The 23,292-nt window shown below is 44.7% G+C and overlaps 7 protein-coding genes across 10 annotated transcripts; 6 read left to right on the forward strand and 1 right to left on the reverse strand.

The window, feature by feature from the left end:
• The first annotated feature begins 29 nt into the window (after nucleotides 1-29).
• Nucleotides 30-3,721, forward strand: LOC9656128 (alpha-N-acetylglucosaminidase). 4 transcript variants are annotated; one of them, XM_024682528.1, is made up of 18 exons: nucleotides 30-276; nucleotides 336-403; nucleotides 457-668; nucleotides 733-854; nucleotides 907-995; nucleotides 1,049-1,143; nucleotides 1,195-1,276; nucleotides 1,318-1,512; nucleotides 1,561-1,678; nucleotides 1,729-1,779; nucleotides 1,834-1,943; nucleotides 2,002-2,104; nucleotides 2,159-2,257; nucleotides 2,314-2,648; nucleotides 2,721-2,958; nucleotides 3,006-3,084; nucleotides 3,152-3,409; nucleotides 3,476-3,721. In XM_024682528.1, the coding sequence occupies exons 1-17, from the start codon at nucleotides 82-84 to the stop codon at nucleotides 3,397-3,399; spliced, it is 2,439 nt and encodes an 812-aa protein (XP_024538296.1). In that variant the 5' UTR covers nucleotides 30-81; the 3' UTR covers nucleotides 3,400-3,409; nucleotides 3,476-3,721. The 4 variants fall into 4 exon arrangements, 3 of the variants coding, with proteins under 3 accessions (XP_024538296.1, XP_002977411.2, XP_024538295.1); XM_002977365.2 differs by having other exon boundaries at nucleotides 1,318-1,424; nucleotides 1,482-1,512; nucleotides 3,152-3,721; XR_002993247.1 differs by having other exon boundaries at nucleotides 2,773-2,958; nucleotides 3,152-3,721.
• A 254-nt stretch (nucleotides 3,722-3,975) lies between these two features.
• LOC9639236 (hexokinase-1) lies at nucleotides 3,976-6,889 on the forward strand. The gene is made up of 9 exons (XM_002977366.2): nucleotides 3,976-4,860; nucleotides 5,056-5,206; nucleotides 5,258-5,437; nucleotides 5,506-5,580; nucleotides 5,639-5,785; nucleotides 5,850-5,948; nucleotides 6,038-6,168; nucleotides 6,234-6,315; nucleotides 6,376-6,889. The coding sequence occupies exons 1-9, from the start codon at nucleotides 4,361-4,363 to the stop codon at nucleotides 6,733-6,735; spliced, it is 1,725 nt and encodes a 574-aa protein (XP_002977412.2). The 5' UTR covers nucleotides 3,976-4,360; the 3' UTR covers nucleotides 6,736-6,889.
• A 68-nt stretch (nucleotides 6,890-6,957) lies between these two features.
• On the reverse strand, nucleotides 6,958-8,216 carry LOC112348957 (putative rRNA methylase YtqB). Its single transcript, XM_024682403.1, has 6 exons — nucleotides 8,135-8,216; nucleotides 7,990-8,077; nucleotides 7,748-7,940; nucleotides 7,616-7,686; nucleotides 7,382-7,537; nucleotides 6,958-7,333 (listed from the first exon to the last, which is right to left on the reverse strand). Exons 1-6 carry the CDS (start codon nucleotides 8,214-8,216, stop codon nucleotides 7,159-7,161), a joined length of 765 nt encoding a protein of 254 aa, XP_024538171.1. The 3' UTR covers nucleotides 6,958-7,158.
• LOC9639237 (protein EMBRYO DEFECTIVE 514) lies at nucleotides 8,157-9,465 on the forward strand. Its single transcript, XM_002977367.2, has 2 exons — nucleotides 8,157-8,623; nucleotides 9,001-9,465. The coding sequence occupies exons 1-2, from the start codon at nucleotides 8,246-8,248 to the stop codon at nucleotides 9,367-9,369; spliced, it is 747 nt and encodes a 248-aa protein (XP_002977413.1). The 5' UTR covers nucleotides 8,157-8,245; the 3' UTR covers nucleotides 9,370-9,465.
• Nucleotides 9,466-14,519: 5,054 nt separating this feature from the next.
• On the forward strand, nucleotides 14,520-17,518 carry LOC9639238 (uncharacterized RING finger protein P8B7.23). The gene is made up of 10 exons (XM_024682539.1): nucleotides 14,520-14,792; nucleotides 14,867-14,913; nucleotides 14,970-15,008; nucleotides 15,075-16,400; nucleotides 16,446-16,534; nucleotides 16,584-16,686; nucleotides 16,741-16,845; nucleotides 16,898-17,024; nucleotides 17,079-17,276; nucleotides 17,336-17,518. Exons 1-10 carry the CDS (start codon nucleotides 14,612-14,614, stop codon nucleotides 17,464-17,466), a joined length of 2,346 nt encoding a protein of 781 aa, XP_024538307.1. The 5' UTR covers nucleotides 14,520-14,611; the 3' UTR covers nucleotides 17,467-17,518.
• A 740-nt stretch (nucleotides 17,519-18,258) lies between these two features.
• LOC112349006 (protein RNA-directed DNA methylation 3-like) lies at nucleotides 18,259-20,169 on the forward strand. Its single transcript, XM_024682575.1, has 2 exons — nucleotides 18,259-19,963; nucleotides 20,027-20,169. Exons 1-2 carry the CDS (start codon nucleotides 18,300-18,302, stop codon nucleotides 20,034-20,036), a joined length of 1,674 nt encoding a protein of 557 aa, XP_024538343.1. The 5' UTR covers nucleotides 18,259-18,299; the 3' UTR covers nucleotides 20,037-20,169.
• A 47-nt stretch (nucleotides 20,170-20,216) lies between these two features.
• Nucleotides 20,217-23,277, forward strand: LOC9639330 (subtilisin-like protease SBT5.4). Its single transcript, XM_002977369.2, has 11 exons — nucleotides 20,217-20,421; nucleotides 20,485-20,570; nucleotides 20,621-20,718; nucleotides 20,776-20,946; nucleotides 21,003-21,117; nucleotides 21,173-21,695; nucleotides 21,743-21,828; nucleotides 21,889-22,143; nucleotides 22,221-22,335; nucleotides 22,395-22,581; nucleotides 22,637-23,277. The coding sequence occupies exons 1-11, from the start codon at nucleotides 20,350-20,352 to the stop codon at nucleotides 23,185-23,187; spliced, it is 2,259 nt and encodes a 752-aa protein (XP_002977415.2). The 5' UTR covers nucleotides 20,217-20,349; the 3' UTR covers nucleotides 23,188-23,277.
• The last annotated feature ends 15 nt before the right edge of the window (nucleotides 23,278-23,292 follow it).

Genomic DNA, 23,292 nt, shown 5'->3' on the forward strand with positions numbered 1-23,292 from the left:
TCGATTCGTACTAACGACAAATTCGAAAATGCCACCGGGTATTATGATCATAGCTTAGGGCAGGCAGATTATCAGAGAGCTATGGCTCTTGGCATTCTCGCGGCGCTGCTGTGCTTGCTCGCCGGCGCTAGGGCATCGCCGATCGACGAGGACGCATGGCGCGAGCTGCGATCGACGATGCCTCCGGCTCGCGATCAGCTCCGAGCAGCGGCGAGCGTCTTGCGGAGATTAATCCCTGGCCATGTCTCGGCATTCCAGCTCCAGATCATAACACTGGTAAGCAAACAAGGGTCTTCTGTCAATGCTGGTAAATCAAATTGATTGATTGATTCCAGGAAGATTGCGGTGGTAAATCCTGCTTCCAATTGAGCTCTTTAATGGATGAAGGTTCGAGAAAAATAAGGTACGCTTCTGAATCAATCGAATTTTTCCCCTAGCTGAGTCCCATTTACATAGTATCCATGGAACGTCAGGGGTTGAGCTTTGTGCTGGCTTGTATTGGTATTTAAAAAACTGGTGTGGAGCTCATATTTCCTGGGACTTAACTGGGGGCTCTCAGTTAGATACCATTCCAGAGCCTCAAGCACTGCCTGCCTTGCCTCCTGGTGGTGTCAAAATCCAGCGTTCAGTACCTTGGAGTTACTACCAAAATGTGGTGACCTCTAGCTGTATGTGCTTGTAAAGCTATGGTTTTACGTGAACTTAACCGATTCTTCATGGTTTTTTGTGTAGATTCGTATGCATGGTGGAACTGGAAAAGGTGGAGGAAAGAGATAGACTGGATGGCCTTGCAGGGAATCAACTTACCTCTTGCATTCACCGGCCAGGAAACTATATGGCAAAAAGTTTTCGAGGTTTGGCAGTGTATGGGAGTTCTGTGTGTGCTTATATTTTCGTTGCTGACAGAGTAAATTTAACATGACAAAACACGAGCTTGACGACTACTTTGGAGGACCATCCTTCCTTGCGTGGGCACGTATGGGAAATTTGCACGGGTAAGGAGAACGACGTTTAGCTAACCATCTGTCAACTCTAAATTCTTGTGTAGTTGGGGAGGGCCTCTGCCAGAGAAGTGGCTGGAACTGCAACTAATCTTGCAAAAGAAAATTCTACATCATATGCGCAGCCTTGGCATGATTGCTGGTAATCTTGTACAAAATTGATCGTTTCTTCACAGACGATGAATTTGTGCAGTGCTACCGGCGTTTTCTGGCAATGTTCCTCGAGCATTGAAAATTCTATATCCGTCTGCCAATATCACACGTTTGCCAGATTGGTAAGGCCTTCGGTTTTCTTTACTTCATTTCTGTGTTTTAGGAACACTGTAGATGGAAATCCGCAATGGTGTTGTACATACCTTCTTCAACCCATGGACCCGTTGTTTATCCAGATTGGGAAAGCATTTATCGAACAGCAAGTAAAAGGTTTTAGTTATCAGTGCTGTTTCTGGATTCAAGTGACCGTGATACTTGTTGCTGCAGAATACGGATCTACACAACACGTTTACAACTGGTTAGAATGATGTCTCTGACTCTATTCAATTCTTGTTTCCTTTAACAGCGACACATTCAATGAGAATCTTCCTCCAACCGATGATCCAAGCTACATATCTGCACTTGCAGCGTCTGTTTATGGAGCCATGATTGTGGCTGACAAGCAAGCTATCTGGCTTATGCAGGTAACGTACTATGTTGTTGAGGCTCTCGGGTACTATCATACCTGTTACAGGGCTGGCTTTTCTCATCGGATGCTCAGTTTTGGAAGCCTCCTCAAATGAAGGTATCCTCTCGTGCATACTGGGCCGCATTCTTATCAATCTGATTTGGTCGCTAGGCTCTTTTGCACGCGGTACCATTTGGAAAAATGATAGTTCTCGATCTCTTTGCAGAAGTGAGGCCTATATGGTCGAAGTCATCTCATTTTTATGGTGTTCCCTACATCTGGTAAGTTTCTGAATTTCTCTCTCTGTTTGGTGCGGTATAAGCGACTTCTCTGCTCCAGGTGTATGTTGCATAATTTTGGTGGAAATCACGAAATGTATGGGAGGCTTGATGTAGTCTCTTCAGGTCCAGTTGATGCTAAAACTAGTGCAAACTCTACTATGGTATCGATACGTTTTTCTATTTCCGAAAGCAATTAGCAAGGGGGTTGTTTCTAGATTGGCGTTGGAATGTGCATGGAAGGCATCGAACAAAACCCAGTCGTCTACGAACTTATGGCTGAAATGGCATTCCGCTCAACTAGAAACGCTCTGAAGGTAATTTTAACAGTTTGATGCCGTTGCATGACTAACCAACTTTGGAGTGCTGGTAGGATTGGGTGGACGATTATTCTACAAGGCGCTATGGTAAAGCCGTCCCAGAAGCATTGGAAGCGTGGCAAATTTTATCACATACGTTATACAATTGCTCCGACGGCTTACAGGACCACAACACAGATGTAATTGTGAAATTCCCAGATTTAAACGCTTCTTCACTGACCACATTATCGAGATACTTGGCAGAAGAAGGTGGCACCCAGACTCGACGACTTTTAACCGAAGGGCTGACCTCGTTTGGTCACTTATGGTATCGTCCTACTGAAGCAAAGGTGGCTCTATCTTACATGCTGAATGCATCTTCTAGTCTCAGCAACGTCGCGACTTACAGGTCTCTCGAGTTTTTCTTTGTTTTACTTTTCTGTTTTTGTTTGTTGAAAATTCGCTTATCAAAACTTTTCAGGTACGATCTGGTGGATCTTACTCGACAGGTTCTGATGAAGCTTGCCAACCAGATCCACCTGCAAGCACTGGTTTCATTTGTCAAAGGCGATCTGGAAGAACTTACAAAGAATTGCGACATCCTGATCGGAATTATCAAGGACTCGGAGCTACTGTTACGCTCGAACAACGGGTTTCTCTTGGGTCCATGGCTGGAGAGTGCCAAAAAACTGGGAACAAACTCCGACGAGACAAATTTGGTAAGCTTGTCGCCGTTTTAAATCATTCCTAAACTTCCTTTTTCCAGTATGAATGGAATGCCAGGACGCAAGTTACTATGTGGTTTGACAATACGAGAACCTTGCCGAGTGCTCTCCATGATTATGGTATGTTTCCAGTGCTCGTCTTTACATTTGTTTTCGCCTGATAGTCTCTTCCTCTGTGCTGTGGCAGCGAATAAAATGTGGAGTGGCCTCTTCGAGGACTACTATCTTCCACGCGCGTCGCTGTACACGAAGCTCCTAGTAAAGGCCCTCCACGACAAGGAGCCATTCCCATACGACTCTTGGCGATCTTCATGGATTCTGCTGACCAACACTTTCCAGAACGGCACGAAAAACTATCCACTGGAGGCGGCCGGTGACTCCATCGAAATCGCGAAGTCACTGTTCAGCAAATACGACTCTCTCGTCCACGACTAGCCGGGAAGACGTACGCAAAAATAAAAAATAAAAAATGGAGGCTAGACTTTTTTAACTGGACATTTTTTCTTCGCAGCATCTTCTCGGAGAGAGGTTGATCCATCTGGGGAAGGATTGATTAAGTTCATCCATACTATACTAAGCTCGCAAGGAAAAGAAATCTTAGCCGCGATCTATCAAACTGGGAGATCGATCCACTCCACGCCATTAAGATATTTTCTCATTCATGTAAGATAAAGATGAGATAAATCACGGGGGGGGAGAAAAATTCCACCCATCTCTACCCGTCAAACCCGTCAACAACTCTAGGCATTCCCAAGTATTCCAATGGCCGCCCGACCGCAGTAAAAGCCCGCTATAGAGCGGGCGGGCGGCAAATGTAGGCGGTAAAACCACGCGGCACTATCTCGCACGTCGGATCCCCGACACCAACGGTGAGTGGATATAACCATGCTCTTTTTACCGGGTGGCCAAATGGGACTTTCAGTTGGCCTTGTGTGTGTATAGTGTGGCCCGTGTATTCTTTTTTGCCTCTTTTTTTTCTCCGCCCCACCATTCCTTCTCTGTCTGGTTGCTGTTTGTTGTGTCTGGAGAGTATGCTCTCTTCTCTATTGGCAGGCTTAACGGAGTTCTTTCGTTAATAGCCCATTCTCCCTCTCTCTCCTCTCTTTCTTTTTTCTCTCTCGATCGATACCATCGCCCTGTCGCCCTAGGTACCGCATTGGAGGCGCCGCTCGCTCGATCTCTCTTTCTCTTCCTCCTCGACCGCAGGGCGCCGTGCCGCTATGATCTGGGCGTGATCCCACGCCGTGCCGTGCCGCTGCATGCAAATCGCAATGCGATCTTGATCCCTATTTCCCGGTCGCATCGGTAGATCCAGTCTCACTTCAGGAGGAGTAGCGGCAGGGCGCGCAGGGATTGGTCTTGATCCCGGGCGGGGGAGGGGCAGGGATCATCACTTATGACTGCTTGCACGATCAATGGCGCCTTTGTGGCGAAGGCAGTATTCTCGTCCACCGGAGGGGAATCCTCGGCAGGAGTAGCAGCACCGGCGAGATCTAGAGCGCAGCAGATCGCATCTTCGTGCCGCTCGTCTTCTTCCTCCTCCTCGTCTTCGTCGTCCGCCACTAGCTGCTTCTTCCATCTCCAGGGCAGCAAGATTCTCAAGAGATCGGGCTACTACTCGAGTGGCGATCTGCCATGGAGCGCCGCGAGGAGGAAGTCGGGGACGCCTGTGTGCACAATGGCGTCCACTGTGGTAAGCAAGCAGGCCAAGGGCAGGGGGAATTGGAACAAGAGCCTCTCCATCCTCAAGGAGTTCCAGAGCGTGTGTAGCACCCCGGCGGAGTCGCTATGGTCCCTGGTGGACGAGATGATCGCGGAGATGGAAGCTGGGCTTGCGAAAGAAGGAGGTGGGAAGATGAGGATGCTCCTCACATTTGTTGACAACCTTCCTAACGGGTACGTTCGCCCTTTGTCAGGTTCTTAGAGTTCTTAGTGCATCAAGTTGCTAGTTTCAAAGCCTTAGCTTCGATCTAGATCAGAGAAAGATCTCGCACAACGGCATTGTGTGAGATCTAAGCTGGGCATAGCTGTAGGTGCTGCTTTAAAAGCTTTGATCATGATCTGATTCTCCCCGCTTTTATCTTTTCACAGGAATGAAACGGGAATTTTCTACGCTCTGGATCTGGGAGGTACGAACTTTCGGGTGCTCCGAGTACAGCTCGGTGGCAAAGAAGGCGGTGTGATGAGAAAGGAGAGCCGAGAAGCAGCTATTCCGCCAGAACTCATGCAAGGAACCAACAGGGTATCGTGATTCTTTCTCAGGAGAGCTAAGCTTAGAAAGATCACTGTGCAGGAATTGTTTGACTACATCGCCAAAGAACTGGCAGATTTCGCTTGCACTTCGGATGAAAACTTTTGCCCACGGGGTACGAGGCTGCAGCTTGGCTTCACATTTTCTTTTCCGATTCATCAAACTTCCATCAAGTCTGGAAATCTTATCAACTGGACTAAAGGCTTTGCGGTTCCTGACACGGTTAGATCTCCATCTGCTTTTATAGCAACTGCAGTGTGGTTTCATGTCTCTAAGTTGCGGAGATGTAGGTTGGTAAAGATGTTGTTAAGGAGCTGGAGGCTGCGATTACTCGCCAGGGACTCGAAATGCGCGTCTCGGCTCTGGTTTGCCCCATCTTTCGTTTTCCTGTGCTCATAACCTTGACGCATTAATCATGTACAGGTGAACGATACAGTAGGAACGTTAGCTCGCGGTCATTTTGTGGACGAAGACGTTATGATCTCGGTTATCCTTGGGACTGGGACGAACGCCTGTTATGTAGAAGATGCAGGAGCAATTCCCAAGTGGCACGGTCGTTCACGGTTCATGGTAGCCCCTTGTCAAAACTTCAGTTTTTCTTTTCCCTGGCACTAATAAGATCTAAACGTTGCAGGTAATCAACACCGAATGGGGTAGTTCTTGGTCGGACAATCTTCCAAGAGCGGATGTAGACGAGGCGCTTGACGCTGAAAGCATAAATCCAGGTGACCAGGTGCTGCTAATGCTAAGCTTGGACTTTTAAGTTGTTCCTATCGTCCTCTCCAGTGAGCTTGTTGCTAAACGTGTTCATTTCCATGGCAGTTTTTTGAGAAGATGGTGTCGGGAATGTACTTGGGAGATATCTTGAGAAGAGTACTGCTGAAAATGGCGACTGAGGCTCAGCTTTTTGGAGACGAGGTTCCCAGCAAGCTTTTATCCCCTCTTAGCTTGACGTAAGTTGCGAGTATTCTTTGTTTTTTTTCCCTTCCTTCTTGTTTAATGCGTCCGTTCTTGCCAGGACACCGAAGATGTGTGCTATGCATCACGATGAGACCTCTGATTTGCACGAAGTTGGGAGAATACTCTCGGAATCTATCGGGGTAAGCTGTCCGGACTACAAGTTTAGCTTAGTCACATTCTGATATCTTTTGTTTTTCCAGGTGGACGACACTTCTCTGGAAGTCCGGCAGCTAGTAGTCGAAGTTTGCGAGGCCGTGGCCATGAGAGCGGCTCGGCTAGCGGGCGCTGGGATCGTGGGCATTCTAAAGAAGATTGGGCGAGACGGCAGTACTAGCGGCGAGAATGGGAGCGTGAGAAGCGGAGCTCCAAGAACTGTGGTGGCTGTGGACGGTGGTCTGTACGAGAAGTATCCGCGGTTCCAGGAGCACCTCCAAAAGGTGGTGGTGGAAATGCTGGGCGAGGAGACGGCACAGCAGGTCTCGATTGAGCTGTCTCAAGATGGATCCGGCGTTGGAGCTGCGCTCATCGCTGCGTGCTGCCCGTCAGCTCCCTCTGTGTGAGAAGTTCCAAAGCTATATGATAAAAGGTGGGACACCAGGAATAAGCTATGGTGATTTTTACAATAATAAGAGAGATCCGAAGGATATGGCGGCACGTCCATGGTTTTCTGGGATGTTTGTCAAGAAGAAAATTGGAGAAATAAAGGTATAATCATAGAAATGATTTTCCTTTTCATTATTATTATCTCATCGAACGTTTAAGATGTTACTCCCAAGTTGGAATTACTGGTAAACTCTTTACTTGGAATTCCTCCAACGTTCTGGGAAGAACACGCTAACTTCCAAAGTTCTCGGAAGAACTTCGAGAGCTTAATATCACCAAGTTCTTCCGCTGGACAAGCATTTCTGGATTCTACTTATTGGAGGCATGGACACCAACAAAATCTTTGAAAGCTTGAGCTTGTTCTTCGATCACGTTGCTCGTCAAGAAAAACTAGAACAGTCATTTTCCACTTTCTCCAAGGTTGATTGAGTTACCTTCTTGGCCAGGAGAATGAGATGCGGAGCCAGCGGTCTGTGGAGCTGCTCTAAATGTGTGCAAATCCATTCGGAGGGTGGCAGCAGAGAGGCGAATTCTTTCACAGCTTCATACTCTTCCCTGTGTGCCTATTGTCAGAACTTGCAACCAAAGAAAAACTTGACTCACTGGCCTCCGGGATGCCCAACGTAGCATATCACGCTCACGAGCCCTCCTGGCTGGAGCAAATCGAGCGAGCAGTGGAGCGATTGGATCGTGGTTGGAGCACGAGTGATGAGCTCCTTGTCCCCGTGTGGAAGGTATCCAAGGTTGTAGACTACAAGCCTGAGGTGGTGGACGAGGCCCTGGAGCCAAGAGCTTGAGTTTTAGTGTTCCAGAGAGAAAGAGAGAAGAGCACGCTACCTCGCTCGAACATCCTTTAGAACTTCGCCCATCTTGCTGTGGCAGTGATGGAAGAGCTCAACTCGGTTTCTCTGAGAGTAAGATCCAATGAGAAGGAAAGAAAAGATGAAGATGGAATCATGGTTGGCTTACTTGCTCGGGAGTTAGATGCTGCTCGAGTAGAAGAGAAGTTCTCTCCAACGCCTCCTTTTGGATGTCGAATCCATAGACTCGCCCGAGAAGAGAGCCCGGGGACACCAGTCGAGCCAAGAGCAGCGTATCGATTCCATTCCCACACGTCGCATCCACCACAGTGTCGCCAGGCCTCACGATTCCCTTCCAAACGCTGCGAGCAAGCACGAATCCAGACGAAATTCTCAAGGAAATCAACTCACGCGCTGGCAATGCTTGTCGCCTTAGCACCGCCGAGAAGAAGCTGAGCTGTGGAAGTCTCATCGCTGGAAATCCGGCTCGTTGAATCGGCTGTAAGGAAATCCCCAGCCTTAGCACCTCGCTCGAATCGATTCAGCGAGAGAATACCTGAGATCTGTGCGCGCAGGAGCGTCGCTGGCCGGATCGAGCACCGGATTGCCGGGAATGGCCGGATAGGAAAATGCGTCATGCCTTAAACCCTAATTAGGGTTCTTGCCAATGGAAGAGGAGGGCGCCAAGCGCGAGAGGGACGGCGCTGCGCAGGACGGTAACGATGCGAAGAAGGCCAAGCTGGATGACGCATCGATCTCGGCGGCGACTCCAGCAGATGCAGAGAAGCAGAGCGGCGGAGATGTGGAGATGAAGGCGGCGGAGGCGGCGCCGCCGATTGCCGTTGAGGAAAAGGAAGGGAAGGAGGAGAAGAAAGAGGAGGAAGAGAAGGAGGAGGAGAAGGAAGCGAATGAAGAAGAGAAGAAAGAGGAGGAAGAGAAGAAGGAAGTGAAGCTTGGTCCCATGACCTTCTCGTCCGGGAAGGAGATGTTCATGTACTTCTACGAGCTCCTCCACGGCTGGGCTGCCGACTATGACATGAATGAGGTAAGTCCTCTTTCCATTTCTCTTGTCTTTCGATTTGAGCTTGCGAATGGAAGATTGTGGGATGGATGCTTTCGCTTTGTTTTCTCTTCGTTAAGTTTTCGAGCTCTTGCTCTTGTTCTCTTGTTTCTTCCTTTTCGTCTGCTTGCTTGCGTCTTTGATGATAGCGCACGAGATGAGCCGTGCAGGAAACTGCGCACTGAGGTACTCTCGTGTACCCAGCCTGCATTGGCGAGGTTTAATGTGCCAACATGCTAATCTGAGACGTCATGGATTCATACTCTTCTTCGATCGAATGCTTCATCTTTGCGATGATTGTTTCCATCCTCCCAAGTAGCGATCCTCGGAACTAACCTTCGTGATCTCTTCTTTCCTTCCAGTACGAGCATATGGTTTTGCTCGACTTGCTCAACAAAGGCCACAACGATCCCGAGGCGAAGATGGGCCCGGGAGGAGCCAAGGCCTTCCAGATCCGCGTCCACCCCGTGTGGCGATCGCGCTGCTACTACCTCGTCCGGGCCGACGGCACCGCCGTGGACTTCAGCTATCGCAAGTGCGTCGACAAGCTCATGCCGCTCCCTCAAGAGATTTTCAACTCCTCCGGTGGCCTCAATCTGAATTCACTCCATGGAGATGGCCGAGGTGGCGGCGGCGGCAGAGGAAGAGGCAGGCACGGCGGCGGTGGTGGCGGCCGCGGTCGTGGATTTCGCGGAAGAGGTCGAGGGCGAGGGAGATCTCGCGGGTACTGAGCCAAGTTTTGTAGGTTTTCCCAATTTAAAAGTTTTAGTATTTCGGTTATTCCACTTTCTTAAAAGCATATTCGTATTTTAAAAGAATATTCTGCCTACTAGTGTAAACACAATTAAAATGCTAAACCATGGTTAGAGAAAGTTTAAAAGTGACCATTAGATTGAGGATCAACCTGGTTCTTCAAAATGGAATACGTAAAAATTAATCAACTTTTTTCAACCCTTTGGGCAATAAAATATTAATACTGTGAGGTGCCATACACTCACAATGCTAATATCATAAAATATAATAAATTTTAGCTTCTAAGAATAAAATTAAAAGTGATTATTAGTTATAAATTTTTATACCTTTACTTAAAAAGGTTAAGATAACTTTTTCTATTTCTATTTTCTTACATTTACATGTAAAGCAAGGAGATCCCTATTGTTTTAGAGATTCTCAAGATTAACATGGACAAACCAATTTAAATTTAAATTTGGAGAAAGCACAAGCTTGTGTACCTACTTTATGTTAGGACAAAATATAACTAACTTCTCATTTGGCCCTTTCCTAAATAAACTCACTTCCTTGGAAGCCTCACTTGACAATAGTATCTAGAATTGTTTCACCTCTTTTATATCAATTTTGTTTTGTTAGCATTTATTGTCCCAAAGACTCCCAACATCATCAACTTAGAAAATCTTATTCAAAAAATTTCATAAAGTTGAACTCTTAGAAAGAACATAAATTTGTATACTTATTATGTCTCAACACTAAATATGATTTGCTCTCTCATTCACCTTTTCTTACATATAACTATAAACAATTATAATCTTTTACAAATTGCTTAACTATATCAATTTCCACAGTAATGCTATTACAACTCCCTTTTTTTATAGTCAATACTTAAAATAATGATTTTGTATTAAAATTAGATAATAAAATTCAGAGCTTTATTCGAAAAAGACTTTATAATGCTCGGTTTTCATACAAAAATACATTTGTTACACTAAATTTTAAACAACAAAATACAAAAATGGAAACAAATATCATAACTATAGAACCCCATGTATTTGTTTTTAGGAGAAAATATCTTTGTATAATAAATTTTTTGGATGTAATACTGAACACTAAAGCTAAAACAAATAGTTCTAAAAGGGTTTAAATCAAAAGATAAAAATTCATGACTACACAAACAAACATACAAGAAAATACATAAATTATCAACAAACTTTATAAGCATTTTGGTACTTTCTTAAGGTTTTTTAATCACATGGGAAAATAGAAAAAATAAACTTTGAGAAGGTCAATATGGTATTAAATATTGCAGCTATATAAAGTAAAAATTTTCATTTAAAAATTACTCTATAATGTTTATTTTTTATTTAAAAAATGCATTGTTTAAATTAAATCTCAAATAATAAAATATAAAAGTGTGAGAAAATATCACAACTATAGAACCTTTTATTTGTTTTTCAAAAGGACATAGCTTTGTATAATAAATGTTTTAAATGCGATTGAAACCTAAAATAAATGGTGGTTAATACATTTTTTGGAAGGCTTCAAATTAAGGGTAAAAGTTTATGATTATACAAAAAACCTTACAAAAAATTACATATAGTATCAACAAATTTCATTAGGATTTTGTCAATTTCTTTAGCTTTTATAATCATATAGAAAAAAGGGAAGAAAATTTGAAGAAGGTCAATATGTTCTTAAATAGTGTAACTATTGAGTTTGAAAAGACAAAAAAATCTAAGATATTAAGCAAAAGTTTTAACAATAAATCTTTAAAATCAAATCTTTCTGTATTCAAAATATTCATGTCATAGTTATTTATAAGTATCATTTGAGTTATAAAGTTAAAAGTTTCATTAAAAGTTATTTTAGGTATGATAATAAGATTTTTGTTTAATCATTATATAAATTTAAAGAGCCATTCTCCAAAAATAGCTTTTTCTCAATTCATTTTCAATGTTAAACTTTTATTTAAAAGGATTTTCTGTTTCATTTTTTTATTTGACTAAATATCTGAAAACAAAGATGAATTTTATTTTGCAACAAAATAAAATAACTTAAGAAAATTAAATATTTAAATAAGAAACTTCACATTTTTTAATTATTTTTTAATTTGTTTTTATACTATTTTAGGAAATGCTGCAAAAATATTAATACTTTAAAAATGGTAATTTTCCATCAGCAATGTATTGTATAAGGTTTCATTGTTATACTATAATTGGAATCATGCTTATAAATAAGCATCATATAAAAATTTAATCAAATTTTAGATTTTGCTACTAGTATTATTAAGGTTTCTACATTTCTTTATTTGACCAAATATATAGAAAAATAAAGAATTTCATCATGCAAAAATATTTTTAAAAATTAATAATTTAAATATTTTATTCTTCAGAGTGTTCTTCAGATTTGTTCACGACCTTGCATAAGACACTAATACTTTATAAATGATAGTTTTTTATAGTTAATTGCTTGTATAAGATTTCATTGTTACATTATAGTTAGATTTATACTTATAAATAAGTATCATATAAATATTGAAATTAAATTTTAATATTTTCTACTAGTAGTAACACTTTTAACCACTTATTTTAATCATTGTACATGTTTATAAAACTTTTATCCACAATGGCTTTTAGTTTTTTCAATCCAATTTCAATATTAGAATTTTATTTAAAATGTTTTTTACTACAATTGTTTTTTTTACCAAACATTTTTAAAAATTATATTGTAATGCATAAATAGGAAAGAAAATTTTAGAAATATAAGTTCCTTTAATACTATTTTTGTACCTATCACAAAAACACTTTTTATTTTGTTAATGACAATTTTAAATTCACTTGTGAAACTTTTGTTATTATCTTCCAAGAAAAATTTAACATTTTGTATGAATTACAATTTCATAGAGTAGTTTGTCATTAAAGATTAATCATTGCTAGTGGCTTGAGAGCGTAAAAATTTATCATTACAGTATAGTTTGAATCATATTTATAAATAACTATTAAATGAACATTTTTAATATAGAGAGTTTTGATTTTAAAAGTATATTGTTAAATATATTGTTTACTATTTTTGGTTCATTGTTTTTATTTGAAATTTTTTATCTTTAATATTTAATAATATATTTACATTCCCCAATTTTCTCTCTTTCTTTTCACATGATTAGAAAACATTGAAAAAGTAATAATATCCTATAAAATTTTGTTAATAAGCTATATCCTTCATTGTAGTTTTTTTTTTAATAGTCATGAACTTTCGTACTTTAATTTAAAGTCTTTGACAAATTGCATTAGCCATCACCTCTTTTAGCTTTTAATGCATAAGCTTCAATGTTACATATAAAATATTTGTTATATAAAAGCATTTTTTCATTCAGTTATAAGTAAATATAAGAGTTTTCATAGTTGTTAACTTTGGGTTTATTCTTACATTTTGCTATGTGAGATTTACTTTTTTTATGTGAATATTGAATTCTCCTATAAAAATAAAGCATTATCAATCACTTTAGAATGAAACTCTTAGCTTTAGTGATTAACTCTAATACAAAACTATTGTTATAGTAACATTTACAAAAAAATTGAGTCAACAACTATAGATTTCATGTTATAAATATTGGTTACTCTTTTAAACTTATTGAGATCAATATCTAAAGAAGCAAAAAAAATGTTTCTTTGTTGTGGCAGTCATTGATCTTAGTTTCTGCTACCAACACCAACTCTAGCAACAAGGATGTTATAAATCCAAATGTCCAGGAAGTCCACCATCTGGAGCAACTTGAGAGTAACTGATATTTATAATAAGCAACTTGAGAGTAACTGATATTTATAATGTGTAAACTACTTCTCAAACCGGTTTAAGATTTAGGGCTAACTTTACCTTTATAAAATACTTAATTCTTCCTTGGAATAGAGAGATCAATGCCTGCAAAAAGAAAAGGAAAAACAACTTACATTAACAAAGTTAACAAAGCAATCGTGGAAATGGATCCCGTTGACAGCGTTGGACAGGTCGTCGAGTAGAAAGAGCTGAGCTGAGCAGCATGGCCGACCACACTGCCGACTATAGGCCATTGGACTTGGGATGTCGTTCTTTCTTCACTCAAATGCTTGTAATATCCCCGGGAGCGATCTCCTGGCCACCACCTAGTCTACAGGCTCAGGAGCAACGGATCCAGCGAAGCCATCCAGTCCCAGCGCGGGGCTACACGAGCTGAGTGATCATTAGGGCTTAGCAATGTCTCCATCGTGGGTGGCATACGAGCTCTGCCCAATCTAGGTGATTTGCAGAGGACAAGCCGTCGCCATAGCAGAGTACATAGAGACGCGTCTGAAGATCCTGGACGTTTTGCATCAACTCTGTGGATCGGGCTTCACACCAGGTGGGAGCTAGGAGAACGTAAAAAAGGCGAGAAAACGTAGCCGGCCTGAAGTTGAAGAAGCATGGAGACGTCCAGATATTGTTGTCAAACCAAGCTCCAAGGTATGGAAGTGTTTCTTGTGTGTGGAGAGCTAACCTGATGCATTGTTTTTCCAGGCTATTGATGAGGCACAGGCCGAACTGGAGGCTTTGGGGTCAGTGCCATCAGACGTTCATTTTGACAACGTAAAAGCGAGAAAACATAATGCACAGCGCACACAGCAGCATGCTAGTATGGAGGACAGAATATCAACTATGGAGGCTCTATTATTTGCCTGTGTATAATTATATTATTGCCTGTGTGTAGTAGATGGTTTGTATGTGGCTATGAAGATCATGAACTGTTGTAACCTTCCTGTCTGAAAAACTCGTAGTCAATGAAGTTCGTGATGAGTTGCAAAAGGCATATAGGTGATGAGGAGGACCTCATTTCATTTTCAAGATTCTTTAATCACGTTCCGAGACAAGGTAAGTATTCTCTTGGGTGCAGCAACTGTTGCCTTTGAGATTGAGAGAGTGATGAAAGTGATGAATTCCACTCCGTGTGGCGATCGCGTTGCTACTACCTCCGGGCCAACGCAGTGGAATTCAGCTATCACAAGTGCGCCAGCAAGCTCATGCCGCTTTCACCAGAGATTTTCAATCCTCTCTCCGGTGGCCTCAATCTGATTCACTCTATGGAGCAACGCGGGAGATTTTCTTAATTTAAAATTTCTGGCTCTCGAATTTAGGGTTCTTAGTGATCCTATAAACCCTAAGTGGTCGATTCGTGAGCGAGGAGGGAGGAAGGTGTGGCGCCAATCCAGGTACTCGGCTTCTAGCACTTTCATGTCCAGTGTCCCCACGCCTGCATCCGGATCGACACTTTCCAACCGACAATTCAGCGAAGACGCTCAATCTCATGGCACAGCCAAATTGCCAGCAGCAGCGGCGGCGGGAGCTTCGTGCCCGGAGCACGAAACTTCCAAAATCCGCGCGCTCAATCCACTGGCCAGAGAGTTTGTCCCTGGTATGTCACTCCTTTTATTTCGAACGAGTAGAAATTTTCTAATTTCCTTGTGATTGTGATTTTACACATTGTAGTTGAGGAGGGATCTCCTTCTTCGCGGTCTCCGACCAAGCGAACATCGGTAAGCATGGTGATGCTCATTTCCCAAACACCGAGTTTTTTTTTTCCCTTTTCTAGAGTCGTGAAGAATTTCCTTCAGCACCAAGGAACTTCTCAGTAAGTGTTCAAGTTTTTTTTTCCCATAAAGCGAGGATTTGATGTGATTGCGTTTGACATGAGCAGGATCACGACGCCGCAGCTACAAGCTCCGAGTCAAATAGTGGGGTGAAGGAAAATTGGGTGGAAAGTGGCATGCCCCACAAACAGTCACAAAAGCTGCAAGAAGTAACAGGAGGACTCTCAGCCGCTCTTAAAGTCCCTCAAGCAGGAAAAAGTTCTCTCAAGATGGGACACGAATTTACTTCTTCTCAGCACTCAACCCAGCCATCATCTTCACGACGCGGACAGACATGGAACGCGAATCATCTACTTAACTTTCACTACGATCCCATCGTTCGACCGTCCCCAAGGCCTCCTCAGCGCAGGCAGCATCAGAAAGTTCAGGCTTACGACAAAGAGCTCTTCTTGCAAGCAAACTTTCGGTTCTTGGTCTCGGATTTTGGGGACTATTTGGAGAACAGCACTGACCCAGACAAGATGCTCGAGTGGGAAGACATAGCCCTTGTGGAACTCTCGTCCTCGGTGGCTATCCAGTGTCCGATATGCTTGGAAAGTCCACCTCTGTGCCCACAGATCACGTCGTGCGGTCACGTCTTTTGCTTCCCATGCATTCTACGATACTTCTCCGACGCGGACCACAAGACTCACGTAAAGAAATGCCCGCTCTGCTTCGGCATGACTTCTCCTAAGGAGCTGCGCACCGTCTACATTCACAACGTGAAGGAACACAGGCTAGGTGACAATGTTGGCTTTACGCTCTTGACGCGGGATAAAGGGTCTGTTATACCGTTCAAAAGAAATGAGTCGAGGGGATCACCGGCTTACACCAAGGATGGACGTTGCCATCTGTACTCCAAGTTTACACTGACATGCGACGTCGAGATGACAACAAACAATGCCGTTTCGGAGCTCACAGCATGGGCTGAGAGAGCTCAGTCGGGCGATGACGAAGACATCGAACAGCTGCCTTTTGTGTTTGCGGCAATCGATGAGCTTAAGTCGAGAAAGGCTGCTTGGGACGAGCACCGGACGTTGGAGTTTATCTCGAGCAGCCCATCTGTAAGGCAGAGAATTATGGCTCAGGTGAAGGCTGGAATCACAAAGCTGCCTGGAGAAGACTTCGAAAGTTCTAGCTCAGCTGGAAAACACCATGAAAAGCAGGAAGTGTTGGAACCGTCGCCGCCGAAGCAAGAAAGCGTTTATCACATCAATCCGTTCACTGATGAACGAGAGTTGGTTGATGTAGACAAGAAGCCAAAATCGAAAGATTTGCATCAAGAGGACGCACCAGAGGACTGGGAATCCATCACTTCACCTGTGAAGACCGCGACTCATAAGGACGCCAAAGACGCCAAACACGAAGAGACTGATTCTTACAGCTTTTATCAGGTTCGTTGTATCATTGCGGGGTTTTACTGACGTGTTCTCTTGCAGGCCGCAGATGGTCAACTCGTCATTTTACATCCTTTGACAATGAAATGCTTGGTTCACCACTATGGATCGTACACGTCTTTGCCTTCGAGGTAATTTCTCTTGCATGTTTTTCTATTCTGATTGCATACGATGTTCCAGAGTTGAAGGGAAAATACTTGAGATGGAAGCAATGATTCAAACCGAGCTGTTGAGAAAACGATACCGCTATTTGAGTCATCTACCACTTACTAGCACCTTTCAGGTAATTTGGATATTTCAAAGTTACAACAACAGATTATTCTGATTCTTAAACCAGCTGTGCGAGGTGGACCTCTCAAAAATCTTACCAAGCTCGTCACTGTCTCCCTTCAAGGATGAGCTACATGCTCGAGAGGTTCGCAGACAGAGACGCCTGAAACAGGTACAAGATTGGTTTCTCCTAGGCAGAATTGTCGAGCGAAATTTGCATTCAGGAGAAGATGCTTAAATCTGCTGGGCAAAGACTTGAAGAGAAAGTGGTGCCACCATCTCCAGCAGACTACATCGCGATCATGAACGCCCTTCACGAAGACGAAGTTCCAAACGACAGTGAGTTTGTCGGTAAGTCTCAAGTAGAAATGCTCACACTCGAAACTCACCCGCTGGATTCTTCAGCCCCTTCTACAGCACCAGTCCCGGCCTCGTCTCCACCAGTCGACGAGAGGAGACTCTTCTCGAGGGTGGCCAAGCTCGGCTTTGCTTCTGGACACGATGCTCCGGATCTCACGAACGACGGTCTCTCCTCTAACAGGCCACCGATCCAACAACAGTCGCCATGGAACCAAAAACAAGCTCCGGCTGGAAGCAGCAGCGGTGAGTGTGTTCCAATTCCTGCTCTGTTTCCTAATCTTCCAGCGCGAACACTCTTGCAGGAGGAGCTTCCCTTTCTTTCGCGGACGCCATACAGAGAAAAGTGGAGAAGAAAACTCCGGAGGCTCCCTCGCGTGGAGCAGCCCGCAAAGGCAAAGTTTTGCTTTCTACTGGCAGTGGAAGAAAGTACTGAATAGTCAATGCGTTAATATAAATACAAAGGGTCAACGGTGTTTATGGTTTTATTCTCGAATATGCCTTTAGAGATATTTGTGCTGAAAGATCAGCTTTCTTGGTTGCTCCAGGACCCGGAGTTCAGACAGTGCACTCCTCAAGAGCTTGCATCCCGACTTCAACTACAGGTATAACAAAAACAAACTGTTTTCTAAACTGAAATCAGTGACACTCTCTAAACTGCCAACAATGTAGGCGTTTCATTAAAAGTTTCAGACCTCTGAGAACGATGGTGACGGGGACATCTATCCTCAAGCAGCCCCAGATGGTTTATTACAACAGTTCATAGTCTTCATGGCCACATATAAAACATCTACTAAGCATATAATACTTTTGAAGCAAATAGCTCAATGCTAGTATGGAGGAACTACTTGAACCGCCAATTCTTGCATCCTGACCCACTGTCACAGGTTTCACCTTCTCCAACCTTGCTCTAGCAATGGGTATCATGGGAAGGCTTGGCTTGAGAACACGCTTCCACGCCTCTTCCCAGCTTCCTTGCCCTTGAGCTTCATGCCGGCTATGTTTTCTCGCCTTTACGTTGTCCCAATGAACATCAGATGGTTGGTCTAATAGAGCCCTAATGGCATTGACTCACCTTCCAAGAACCTGATTTCAAAATCAACAACACTGCTCATTTGTTCTCCGTGCAAAACCCTAAAGTGATAGCCCTAATAGTTAAAATATCTGTTAACTGTTCTTCCCGAATATGCCTTTGAATATATGTGTGTGGCTAAAATATCTAAAGAACCCTAGAGCGACGATGATAATGTGAAAGACCGGCAAGGGCAAATGCTGATGGCGCAGGTAGTGAGCTTGCAGGCGCCAGTGCCGGGGATTCGCGCAGCGGCGGCGCTGGACAAGGATGCGCTATCCAAGCAGCAGCAGCAGCAATGCGCGACCAATTTCTCGTCGCCAGGTTTGCGCTGTTCTTCCACTCAGCTCGGGCAGGGCCGGGATTCGGCCGTGTGTAGGGCTAGGATAGGCAGGACATGGCCGAATCCCAACTACAAGCCACCAGAGGGCGATGGATGGAACACCGGATCGACTGGAAGCTCGCTACCGTGGAATGAGGGCGGGGGAGGCGCTGCCCAGGCGGATTCTCAGTGGAACAACCAAAATGCCGCCGGAGGCAATGGGCAGCAGCAGAGTAGCGGCTGGAACAGCAATCCGCAAGGCTCTTGGAACAATCAAAATTCTGCGTGGAACAACCCGGCTCCTGGAAATCAGAGTTCCTGGAGCAATCCACCGGGCCAGCAGCAGGGTTCTAGTTGGAACAGCGGTGCTGGCTCGCAGCAAACTTGGAACGCTGGGAATCAAGGTCAGAACACTGGTTGGAACAACCACGATTGGAATAAAAACTCGTCGGGTGGTGGTTCTTCGTCTTCGTGGAGCAGCGCTGCCAATGCAGTGATCGATGTCACAAACAGCACTACTCCTGCTGCTCCCGCTCCTCCGGCTCCTCCCGCCGCTAACACTACCACTGGAACGGGATGGAACAACCAGTTTGGAGGCAGTGCTTCCCCGAGCTTCAACTCTTCCGTAGCAACGAGTCCTGCTTCTACGACTGCTCAAAGTCCGATTCCAACGGGAAGTACTGCTCCAAGTTCACTCTGGGATACTACGCCGGCATCCGATGCTCCAAAGCTAGGTGGTGCTACCACCGTCACTGGCGATGCCACCACCACTTCCACTCCGACCGAGTCTCCAGCGATCGGGGGCCTCGCTCCTCAGAAGCTTTACCGCGACGAAGACGGCTGGCCCAGTCCGTTGCTGGATCCCGAGTACAAGCCCTCGGACGAGAGCTTTTCGTCCGGGTCTTTTCGAAGCTCATCTTTCGGGAAAGGTGTCGGGAAGACATGGCCGAACCCAAACTACAAGCCGCAGCCTGGTGACAACTACGTCTACTCGTCTGGCGGCTCTTCGTTTAGCAAATACGGCAGCGGGAAGACGTGGCCAAATCCAAACTACAAGCCGGAGATGAGTGATGGTCGTGACAACTTCGTGTCCTTCAGCAAAGGAAGTGGCAAGACATGGCCGAACCCGAACTACAAGCCGCAGCCTGGCGATCCTCCGTTCGTTAGTGGCTCCGGCAAAGGTGGCACTGGAAAGACTTGGCCGAATCCAAACTACAAGGGTGATGATCCGACTTATGTCTGGGGTGGTGGTGGCAAAGGCAGCGGGAAGACATGGCCGAATCCAAACTACAAGGGTCCTCCCCCGATTTACGTGACGGGAGGAGGCAAAGGTGGAGGAAAAGTTTGGCCGAATCCAGACTACAAGGGTCCTCCTGTCGGCCCCGAGTTCGCAGGATCCACGAAGAAAGGAGGGAAGACATGGCCGAATCCGAATTACAAGGGAGACGATCCAACGTACGTAAGGGGTGGCAAAGGCAGTGGCAAGACATACCCGAACCCAAACGTGAAGCCACTTCCAGGAGAAAACCCATGGAATGCGTAAGTTCATCTGTTTCCTTTTCTCTTTCTTTCCTCTTGTGACCTGACGTGTTTGCTTTGCAGGCGGTGGTGAATGTTAAGTGACTCAACGAGTAATTCTCATCTTTCTTTTTGTATCAGCATCGCACCATGTAGGTACGCATCTGAAGTTAGTCTTGGAACTGTATGGCCTTTAGTTCTATCTGAATATCATTTGCTGTTTCTTATCCCGAGTTCTATTGTTGGTGTTTCTTATCCACTTTAAAACGAAGGCGCTCGTACCTTGGTCTAAACTGACTAGTGGTGCCGAGTAAATCGTGGAAAAAATGTCGAGCGAGATTCCTGTAAGCCTTTTGTTTCTCAGGTTGGCTTGAAATTCTTCCGCGTGACCCGTTGCTTCTTTGTCCATGGCCAGCTTTCGAACAGTAGCATTTTTCTTTGTTTTGCACTTCGCAGCATTCATCGATGCAACATCAAAGGTGTAACTCTTTGCTGAATTTGTTTTTTGGTTCGTGTGTGCTTTATATACTTGTTTTCCACAGTCATATATTGTTTATCTGGGAGGGCCTTTAGAAGAGGGATACAATGTCGCTTATCTTCACCACCAAAAACTATCTACAGTTCTTGGGTACAAGTTACACTTCTTTCTTTACAAAATGAACTTACTTTCAGAACCAGACACGAGCTTGCCAAGGAGGCAATGCTATATAGCTACAAGCACCTCTTCAATGGATTCTCAGCAGTTATCCCACCTGACAAGGTTAAGAACATTTCAAGTATGTCTCGAAGACTTTATTATTGCAAGTAATAACGTAGTTTGAGTTGTTTTGCAGAGCTGCCTGGCGTTAAGATGGTCCTGGAGGACAAAGTGTATAGACTCCAGACGACGAATTCGTGGCAGTTTCTCGGTCTCCAAAATATGAATGGAACCGTTGCAAATGGAAAGATCCAGCAAACTAGAAATAACGGCGGCCAAGATGTTGTGATTGGTATGCTTGACACAGGTACGAATACCGTGTGATTGCTGTCCTTAAGACGACTTTTCTTGTGAATGCTTCAGGCATTTGGCCAGAATCGGCAAGCTTCGATGATAGCTCTTACAGTCCGGTCCCAGAAAACTGGAATGGTTCTTGCGTAAACACCACGGATTTTAGTTCCACAAGCGACTGCAACCGGTGAGCTTTTTCAACACGCCATTTGTGAATGCCAACAGCATGTTATATCACACAGGAAAATAATCGGTGCCCGATATTACTTTCAAGCCGCAAATGCGACGCAACAAGACGAGTCAATCCTGCTATCGCCAAGAGACACCGAAGGCCACGGCACGCACACGGCATCCACCGCAGCCGGAAGTTTTGTCAGGGATGCAAACTACCGCGGTTTTACTCGCGGAACTGCTCGAGGTGGCGCGTATGGAGCTCGGCTCTCGATTTACAAGACGTGCTGGAACAATTTGTGCTCGAATGCTGACATTCTGGCAGCGCTTGACGACGGTATCGGGGACGGTGTGCAAGTTTTCAGCATCTCACTGAGCGGTGAAGGAGCTATCCCTGAGACAAAGGATCCACTGGCCTTTGGAACGCTCTATGCGGCCATGCATGGGATTTCCATCGTTGCAGCGGCGGGAAACTATGGTCCTAAGTATGCCACCGTAAGCAATGTAGCACCCTGGATGATTACCGTTGCTGCTACCACAACTGATCGGGCCTTCGCCAGCAACGTCATCCTCGGCGACCTCTCGAGCTTCATGGTAAGGAAAACGTTATTTTTTACAGGAGCTTAATTGCTTACTTCCAGGGTGAAAGTTTATCAGAAGCTGCCCTGCAATCTGGATTCTATCCCCTCGTCGCGGCTTCCGATGTTTCCTTTGCGAACATCTCAAGGTAACTATCCGCTTGTTACACTTTGCAGAAGTTACTGTAACTTTGCTGTGATTGAAACAGTGACTTGAGCATGATGTGTATTCCTGGAGCACTCGACCCTCAAAAATCGCAGGGTAAGATCGTCTTGTGTTCAGACAGTGGTGTTTCTTTAGTTGTGAAAGGAGTGGCTGGTGCACTTGCAAAGGCTGCGGGTTTGATCATTTACAACAGCGAAATGCAAGGCGAGACTTTAGAGGCCGTGAATTATGGCCTGCCTGCAGCAAACGTTGGATACAAAGCTGGACAGGCTATTGTTGCTTACATGCAATCGACTGGGTAATTTCTCTCTATGCAATTTTTTGTGGTTTTAAGTTTGTCATATGATCATATTATTATCCTGTTGTTTTTTACAGGAATCCAACGGCATATATAACTCGTTCTGTGACATCAACTAGTGGTAGACCCGCTCCGGAAGTTGCTGCATTCTCTGGTCGAGGTCCAAACTTGGTTTCTCCAGAGATTGTCAAGGTACTTGGAAGCAGTTTACTCTGGAACTTTCAGCTAAAACTTCTTTCTTGGTGATGTAGCCTGATATTGCTGCTCCAGGAGTAAGCATACTAGCCGCGTACAGCGAATTTCACAAAACAGACAGTTATGTGGTCATTTCCGGAACTTCCATGTCCTGTCCACACGTCACGGGAATTGTAGCGCTTCTCAAAAGCTTGCATCCGGACTGGAGCCCAGCAGCAATTCAATCAGCTATCATCACTACAGGTAGAACACAAAGAATCTGTTTTCTATGTTCAAATCACTGACGCTCTCTAAACAGGCAAGACTACCAACAACGTAGGCGTTTCGATAAAGGATCAGACCTCCGAGAACGATGCGACGCCTTTTGACATCGGTGGCGGGGAGATCGATCCTCAAGCAGCAGCAGACCCGGGACTTGTTTACGATGCCACTCCTGGAGACTACTTTCTATTCTACTGCCAAAAACTCAAGCTCCAGAAAGCGCCGGCCTTGGACGCGGATTGCAGAGACACCGAAACCGAGTCGTTTCAGCTCAACTATCCGTCCATCTCGGTGTCTCTCAAGCCTGGCACGGCTGCAAAGATCACCCGCAGGCTAAAGTCCGTGATGGAAGGAACTTCTACGTTTCACGCCAGTGTCCGTCTTCCTACAGTGGCCTCGCTGACCGTCTCGGTGAGGCCCTCGGTCCTAAACTTCACCCAGCAAGGCGACGAAGCATCGTATAAGATGGAGTTCTCATTGGTGGAAGGATTTTCCACAAAGCAAGCTTATGTCTATGGCTCCTTGACGTGGAGCGATGATCGAGGCTACCGAGTACGCAGTCCCATGGTCATCAAGCTGGAAGCATAAGAAACTTATCAAGGCTCTTCTTTGTTCTTCTTTTCTTCGATTAAAAAACGATCGTGTGACAACTTAGGACGCGTGAAGAACATTCCAACATTCCATTGTCTTGTT

Source organism: Selaginella moellendorffii, unplaced genomic scaffold, assembly GCF_000143415.4.
Source record: "Selaginella moellendorffii unplaced genomic scaffold, v1.0 SELMOscaffold_34, whole genome shotgun sequence".
NCBI lineage: Eukaryota > Viridiplantae > Streptophyta > Lycopodiopsida > Selaginellales > Selaginellaceae > Selaginella > Selaginella moellendorffii.